Raw genomic sequence first — 8,898 nt, 5'->3', positions numbered from 1 at the left:
TTTAAAAGATATTTTGGTTTTAATACATGACTTTATAAAATATTTGTTTTTTCAGTTTTTTAATAAAATATTACTAGTTTATTTTTTAGTATTTCAATTTACACCTTCATTTGTTGGTCATAATTTTTTCATACTTTGTATTAAAAAATTTACTTTTAAAAATAAAAATCTCATATGCAAAAAAAAAACATTTTGTTTCTATTGTTTAGTTTTACTATCATTGTTCAATAACAAATAATTTATGCATTAATTATTATTTTTTTGTCTAAAATGTCTTAGATTATCTCTTTTTTCTCATGAAAATTAAAAAGATGAATAAGTTTCCAATAATGTGTTTTCTCTTCAACCTTTTTTTAATGCAAAACGTAAAAAATAAATTATTTGTATTTTAGAGAATTGGGTAAACCTTTCACAATTCACTACTTAGCATTAAGATTACCACTAACATTGGACTAATTCTCTTACTCCCGGACGCCATCTGGAGAGTCAACGTGGGATACTTCTATGATTAAACAATGGAAAAATTGGAAAAGCGTGTTATTCAAATTCAGAAACAGCCCACATTATGAGTCTCTTTCAATTTATTAGTATGAGACTAATTTCGTTTATAACATGTAATTATCATTGATCTAAATTTATTTTACACATAATAAAAGTCAAACATAAATTTTTTTATTAAATAAATTATTCTAACTCATTATATATATTAATATGGGACGAAAAATTAATTTACTATTGAGAATTATCGTAACTTCTGAAAGAAAAAAAATATCATTTGTATGGATCCTATGAAAAGACAGGTGAGAACAAGTTAAAAAAAACGCTCTGCTTTTCTAAGTTCTAGCACAGTAACTAAAGAAAAAAGAGAGAACAAGTCCTAAAAAAAATAATAAATAGAGAGAGAGAAAACCTTCTACAGATTATAAATAGCTGCAACCACTTTGATCTTGACTCATACAGGTCCCTTGTAGCCACTTGTTCTGTCTTGAAAATCCATTTTGCTTCATTTCATTCCTCACATTTATTTTTCTTCCATGGAGAACTTGTTGGGTCTGCTGAGAATTCATGTTGAAAAAGGTGTCAATCTTGCCATCAGGGATGTGGTGAGCAGTGACCCTTATGTTGTCATCAAAATGGGCAAGCAGGTCAGTTTTTTTTCTCCACTTTTCTCTGATCATCTTTTGGTTCTGTTCTTGAGAGAGCTTGTTGACTTTTTCTCTTTGTTATGTTAGTTTTTTCTCTTAATTTTCTTTCTCTTTTCTTTAATCCCCTCTTTTTATGTGTCTACCCCTTTGCTTCTGATGCATACTCACCTTGATTGACTAAAAGTGGAGTATCTGTTTCATTTTTTCATGTCTTGACTTCTCAATATACATAGATGATAGATGGTTTTAGAACTTTGTTGGAGAAGAAGATGAGTTTAAAACAAATTACAAAAAATATAGTTGATATAGCTATAAGTATTCTGTGTCAACATTTTTAAGACAAAGAGGCTAATTCAAGTTAAAAGTTAATGTTCTCCCACTCTTGCACATCATCTGCATATAAATTTTAGGATTTGATTCTTCAAAAAAATCACTATTGTACTATTATGAGTGCATTTTATTATTCTTTAAAATACACCCTTCAATTTAGAGAAGATAAATCTGAAAATTTTGAATTTGCTTATGTGGTCAGTGAAGAACATAAAAAGACAAGTCATAACTAGCCAAACCAATACGTTTTGATGGCTAGTGTCAAATAACATGTCCCACACTGACATTAAAAATATATAAAATAGTATAAAAACAAAAAATTAGTAATCTTCGAAGTATTTAAAATATTTTTCAACAAACAAATGGATATGGCCGGCACATAAATTATATTATAATAACCTTTGTCTAAGCTGTTTTTTGTTAGCCAAATCAAGTTTTAGCTCTCTTCTCATCGTTTTCTTGGGGGTGTTTTCCAATGAATAAGTTAGTATAAAATTTCTGTTTTCATCCCAAAATAGCCTTTTCTGTGATTCTTTCTTCATTTGAACTTCATGTGCAAGGAGTAATTAATTGTTTATTCTAAATTTCTAACTATATGGTTTTCCATGATTTGGCTCAATATGTTAATTGGTACTATCAAATAGTAGACGGGTAGAAGAAACCTTATGTGTTTCTTGTTGTCTGAACTCTGAACATCCAATTCATTACTGCATTTTATGTCTCATATGCAGAAGCTGAAGACTCGGGTAGTCAATAAGAATCTAAATCCTGAATGGAATGATGACTTGACCTTGTCTATCTCTGACCCTCATGCTCCAATTCATCTAGTAAGTAACTGTTCTTATAAATTATAATCTTTGTGTTTCAATACTACAGAGCAAAATTTGAGGAAAAAAATATAAAAATTGAAAGTTGCATTAGACCATCTGAATCAGTCATGTTACTGATATGCATATTCACTGTTATCCATGTAGTACTGAACATTTAAGCCATATGAACAATTTCTTAGCATCAAAAGATGTTGAACTTTAGGGACTAATGTGGAGTTTGCTGAAACAATGCATAGCTTTGTTACTTACTGTGCATATGGAAGATCATGGAAGTTTGAATTAATTCAAATTACCAGCAAATTCTATTGAATTGGCAGTAATATTTACTGTCCTTTGATGCAGCATGTGTATGACAAGGACACATTTAGCATGGATGACAAAATGGGGGATGCAGAGTTTTTCATAGGTCCATTTATTGAAGCAGTGAAGATGCGCTTATCAAGTCTCCCCAACAATACTATAGTTACAAAAGTGCTACCTAGCAGACAAAACAGTTTAGCTGAAGAGAGTCACATTGTGTGGAAGGATGGCAAAGTTGTCCAAAACATGGTTCTTAGACTAAGAAATGTTGAGACTGGGGAAGTGGAGCTCCAGTTGCATTGGATTGACATTCCTGGTTCAAGGCATCTCTAGATCACAGTCCAAAGCATGGTTCTTACTTCTTAGACTTGCCATATTGTGAAAATTAGATTTGCAGCTTCATAAACCAGCAGGCAGCAGCACCTTATGCTTTAATTTCTCCTATCCTTTTATCTCTTTCGCACAACATAAAAACTGTTTAATACGTTGGTATTGCAATTACTAGTAGTTACCGAAAAAGAATGGGAGATGTAGTTTCCCTAGCTGTAATTTAGACTTTGAATTATCTGCTAGTCTTGTGTAATAATGTACAAGAAATGTAACAGAAAGATGTTGCACTTAATTAGAACATCCTTAGTTAACATGTTAATCGCGTGATCATATATTAAATTTTGTCGTATTAATTGTTTAAACATTTTATTTTCCTCTTTATCCCAAACCTTTCTGCAAACAGCAGTTAACCCCTTAAAGAAAACTTTTGCACCTAAATATTGTTGGGAACTTATTTCAACTTGCGGTACAATTTATATGTCTGTTGGACAACTTCATTTAAGATCATTTGATTTTAAAATGAAATTTAACATGATATTAATGCCTATCATTCATCTTGGTAATCACCTATTAGAGTAGCACTCGCTTGTTTTGGCAAACATATGTGGAAGGAGTGTTGGGAAGTTCCATATCGTCGGTCTCACCTTTGAGGGTGCAATGCGCTGCCTGCATCGAAGCATTTGCTTGGCCACCTCTATACGATGCACAACAATTGGATGGGGAAGAAAATTCTGAGAAGGCTAATGATAATGGTGATTGCTCGATACTTCACAGTCAACAGGCTAAAAAAAAGTGTTGCGCATTTTGATTGATAGTGATAATGGTAGCATACTTCTCATGGAGATGCCATATAAAGGATATTCCATTATCATTGAGATGCGCATTTTGAAGTTGGTGGGGACAGTCACCAATGGTGGGCTAGGAATTAGGATACTTCTATAATCTCTTCCAATGTTTGAGTAATAAAATCTGAATCCGGAACCCACTTCTCATCAAACTTTATGACACGGAACTTAACCTTCAGGGTTGACTTTAAGGAACCTAAAACAGCAAAACAAAATATAAGGAAAAGAACAACTAAAGTAGTATGAACAACTTTATGAAGATAGCAACCCTAAAATAAAGGGGGCGAAATTATGCGCTCCTCCAGTGTGAGCAATACCCTTTGGTCAAAAGGGCCTAAAAAACACAACTTATTATCGGTACTACTCCGAGTTTAAAGCTCAAATAAATGTCAACAAAAAAGCATAATTTGTTTACTTTAAATACAAAACATATGCATAATTAGCTCTCTATAGTTCCAGGATAAAGTCTCTCTTGGCATTACCTACATGGAATTGAAACAAATACACGAAAAGTCAATCCCTGATCCCTATTCTCAAAACATGAGAAATCATAAAATTAACCATAAGCATATATATAACCTGGATGGAGTCTACCGTGCAAAAGTTGTGTAAAAGGTTTTTTAAACAGTTAGATCTATTAAAATTTTAAATTAATGGTTGAGATTATTTTTATTTTGATTTTTTATTTTCTTTATTATCTTTTGTATTTTTCAATTTAACTCTATTCATGTTCCTTCTCTTCCATCGGAAAGTGCAAAAACCTTTGAAACCAACCATGACAGCCAAGTTTCTTCAACACCCAAAAAAAAAAAAATTAGTTAACAAACAACACCAAACACCACTCAACAACATCAACACAATGGAGGATCAAATTTTTGTTTCCTCTTTTCTTTTCTACGAAACCTCAAACACAATTTGCAGAAAAATCGATGTATATCAATTTCAAAGAGTGATCAAAGAAGACAACCCCCTTTTCTCAAATCCGAAGAAAAATCGGTACCACTCTAAACTAGAACATCCAACAAATAAAAAAAATGCAACCCAAATTCAAGAAACAAATCCAAATCATTAAAAAAAAAAACAAAAAAACGGGAGCCTCTATCCCTTCCTCTTCATGCACGGGAAACACTGAAGAGAAGAAGAACATAAAGTGTAATTAAAAATCAAATATTTTGAGACCAAAGTCAACACTCTTTCTGATAAAATGGATGCATTCCGTTTATCACATCCATTTATGCTCAACACCAACTTCCCCAATCCCTCCTTTATATGCACCCTTCTTTCCTCTCCTAAAATCCCCATAGCATTTGGTTCAAGGTGGAAGTTGTAACATGAGGGTTTCATAATTAAATAAATAAGAAAAAATAATTTTATTAATTAAAATAATAGTTTGAGGGAAAATAAAAAGGACGCTGCGAGTACCCCAACTATAAATACATACATATTAGATAACTAATGACACGTCTCTACACTTTCTCTTCCTTTCAACTTAGTTTTTCCTTCTTTCTCTCCCAAAATCTTTTCTTTTATCCCGCATACACCTCAAACCTGTCCCAGTAAAATGACAATCTCGGACTCTTCAACCGTTGGATCGTCATAAAATTTGAACACCAAGTTTAAAACTCATCTTCTCACATACCAACCGTTGAGATTTACAAAATAATTTCTGTGGTGAGGGGAATGTCTCTCGAATGTAGCTCTTTATTTTTCCCGCATATACCCAAACATATCCCAGTAAAACTATGATCTATGACTCGTTAACCGTTGGATCATCGTAAAATTTAGGCACCAGGTTCAGAATATATTTTTACACATTCCCACCGTTGGGATTTGTGAAATAATGTTTGTGATGAGATAATTTTTGCTCGCACGAGGACAATGGAATGAATATTTCAATCCCTTCTCTTTCTCTCTAACATTTGAAAACTCTATCAGAGCAACCAGAGAAAAAATTTGAGAAATCTCAAGGAACCGCTAGAGATTTTGCTATCGTTGTTGGAGTACACACGTGAGCTCGTTTAAAGGTAATGAATGAGTTTATCGCAATTGGGGTTAGAATGAACATGTGTAGGGATCCTTAGATGATTAAATTGTGATTTATATTTGGGATGCTTGTTGAATTATAATTTTCCTTTACGATTATAAATACAATATTGTTGTGTTTGACAGACCAATGGATGTCTTGATGTGAATTGGTCGATAAAATTGAATGCTTTTGGTGTTTTCGTGTTTTTGACCTATGATTTTGATTCATTGATTTTAATATGATTGTGTGAATTGTTTGATGGGTTTTACTTTCCATGCTGTGAGAAGTATTTTTGTATAGATTGTTATATTCATATTATGAAATGGTGATTCAAATTGTGAGTAAGTGACAAATTGAACTTGTGATGAATAATGAGATACATGTGTATTGAGATGTTGTATATATTGAGTTGTGAGCTACGAACTGTGCAATCAAACAATTGTAATATCTTTTAAGGGCGACGATTTTTTGTGTGATGAGTATTGTGATAGGATCCACTATGAGAACCCGACAAGTTGAATCACTTTGAAGCGCGAGGAGTTAAAATGATTTTGAAAATAATTGAGTAGTTATGTGTATTGCATAGTTCATAGGTAAAGTATATATGATTCATGAGGTGTGATAACATGTTAAATTAGGATTATACCATTGTGCTTGAGACCGAGTATATGTGATAAACTAAGTATGTATTGACTTGTAATATATGTGCATTGAGATGTTATGTGCACTGAATTGTGAGCTATGAATTGTACAATTACACGATTATAAGACTCTTTAAGGGCAACGAGTTAATGTGCTACGAGTATTGTGATAGGAACCAATGAGTTTAATCATAAGCACGATGAGATAAAATTATTTTGAGAACAATTGAGGAGGAGTATGTTTTGTACAGTTCATAAATAAAATCTGTGTGCTAAAATGTTTTCTGGGTTGGACTTAAATTAGGAGGGAGAGACCCTAACGAACTCTTCGGAGTCTAGGCCTTGGGGGTAAATACATCTGGTTTAAGTGCTCCTTTAAGCCTATGTCGATCCCACATGGTTGGAGCATTTTCGCAAAACAGCACGACCCTGACTGGTCTTCATATGATTTTACCTAGTAAGAATGACCTGACTTACTTGTGTGTGGTTTGTTTTGTTATGTACTCCTAGGCGCCCGACGAGGTTCTTCATTGACATGGTACCACATTACATATATGATTAAGTCTTAATATATCTGTTGCATAACACTTGTGTATTGATTGATATTGATTGACTGTGTGATATAGTATTTGATCCTTGACTACGTGAATGATGTAAAAATGAATGAGACGTGTTGTGTTGAGATGTGATGTTATGTGACAAGTGGTGGAATGATATGAACAGTGTTTAAGTAAATTATATGATATGTATATCTATGTTGTTTTGTTTCTCTCTATTAGTTAGGAATGTGATAACTCACTCCCTGGGTGTTATTTGTGTTTGGATCCTGTGATGATCTCAAACTTTGTGTTCATGTGAGCAGATGATTATGTGGATGACTATGGAGAACCTCATGCTAGAGGATGCTGGAACACAATGTTCTGATAGGATGTGACATTGGGGTATATGTTTCTATATTAATTGCATGAAGTCTTGGATGACCTTGTTTTGAGTCGAGATGATTTTATTATTTATTTGGACAAGTTCTATTATGATGTTAGAAGAGTGAATGTGAGCATTTTACCATTTGAAATAATTTTATTGAAATGTTTTAAAACTTTTAATTAATTTTGCATTCCTATTTTTTTTATTATTAATACATATATGTGTGGGATAAAGAGTGTCATAGAAGTCGCCGTCGACATCCAAAAGAAGAAGAAGAACAACAACAACAACAAGGCCTTTGATGCGACAACATTCAAGGTGGAGTGGTTAGTCCTCGACGCAGAGGCCCAATGAGCCATGGCAGAGGCTGCCAATCCCAAGGCCTAGAACAAAGAAGAGGAAAGTAGAAGAAATAGATAGTTAAGGAAAGATAAACATAAAAAGAAAATCAAAAGAAAAGCAAAAATGTTAAAAAAGTTGAACCATCAATGAACATTAAAAAGAATTGAACGATAAATATCTATTTTCGTATTGTGTAAAGTTTTTTACTTAGGTATGTCTGACTCCATCTATAACCAAAGTAAATAAGTCATGTAGTGATCTTCACTCATTCAATAAATTTTTTTGACATGCATTAATAAATTTGTTTGTTTTTTATAATAATTATTTTAAAAATTATATCTATCATAATTTTTTATTGTAAAATTTTTTACATTAATCATATATATACAAATTAAACTCATAACAAATCACAAATGCATTGTAATACTAATCGTCAATTTTGATTAAGGATAGGACTGATATCACTTACTTTCCTTACTTTGGATGTTTTACTCTTTTTGTTTTAAAAATAATGAATAAATAATCAATGGATGTACACATATAAATGATAAAAATAAATTACAATAAAATTATAAAAAAAGATAAATAATTAAATTGGTCTTTAAAAATGTGATATCATCACAAATGTTAGACCTTGTGGCCTCAATAACTCAAGAGGGATAATCTTAGAATGCAGAAGAAACAACAATCAATTTAATAATGTTCTTTAAACATGCAAGACACAAATTGATTGCAACAACATAAATAAGATAAGGGAAGAGAGAATGCAAACATAGTTTTATACTGGTTCGACCACTTCCCGTGCCTACGTCCAGTACTCAAGCAACCCACTTGAAATTTCCACTATCTTTGTAAAATCCTTTACAACTTCTGAACCACAGAGGGACAACCCATCCCTTGTGTTCATGAATCCTTACAACTCAAGAGACCCTCGGTCCCTTAATCAATTTCATTGAGTAAGAAGAATGGAAGAAGAATTCTCTCTTCAAGAGAAGAATATTACAATGAAGATCCATGGATGAACTCTTAATGAATTTGCAAGTGTTTTCCCAAGAGTTCTTGAGAGAGCATTTAACAATGAAGTTCTCTTGGAATCTCTCTCATTTTCTTTTGAGAGGATAAGACATTTTGATTCAGGAAAACTCTCTGCAATTTCGTCCCAAGTCGCACATATATATAGGCCTT

The 8,898-nt window shown here is 32.5% G+C and overlaps 1 protein-coding gene across 1 annotated transcript; it reads left to right on the top strand.

Moving 5' to 3' along the window:
- Nucleotides 1–842: 842 nt before the first annotated feature.
- On the top strand, nucleotides 843–3,297 carry LOC100306214 (protein C2-DOMAIN ABA-RELATED 4-like). The gene is made up of 3 exons (NM_001248586.2): nucleotides 843–1,145; nucleotides 2,207–2,302; nucleotides 2,648–3,297. Exons 1-3 carry the CDS (start codon nucleotides 1,035–1,037, stop codon nucleotides 2,936–2,938), a joined length of 498 nt encoding a protein of 165 aa, NP_001235515.1. The 5' UTR covers nucleotides 843–1,034; the 3' UTR covers nucleotides 2,939–3,297.
- The last annotated feature ends 5,601 nt before the right edge of the window (nucleotides 3,298–8,898 follow it).

This window comes from Glycine max, chromosome 11 (genome assembly GCF_000004515.6).
Source record: "Glycine max cultivar Williams 82 chromosome 11, Glycine_max_v4.0, whole genome shotgun sequence".
Classification (NCBI taxonomy): Eukaryota; Viridiplantae; Streptophyta; class Magnoliopsida; order Fabales; family Fabaceae; genus Glycine; species Glycine max.
Note: the sequence above shows the minus strand (reverse complement) of the source record. Positions and strands in the feature narration are given on the sequence as shown.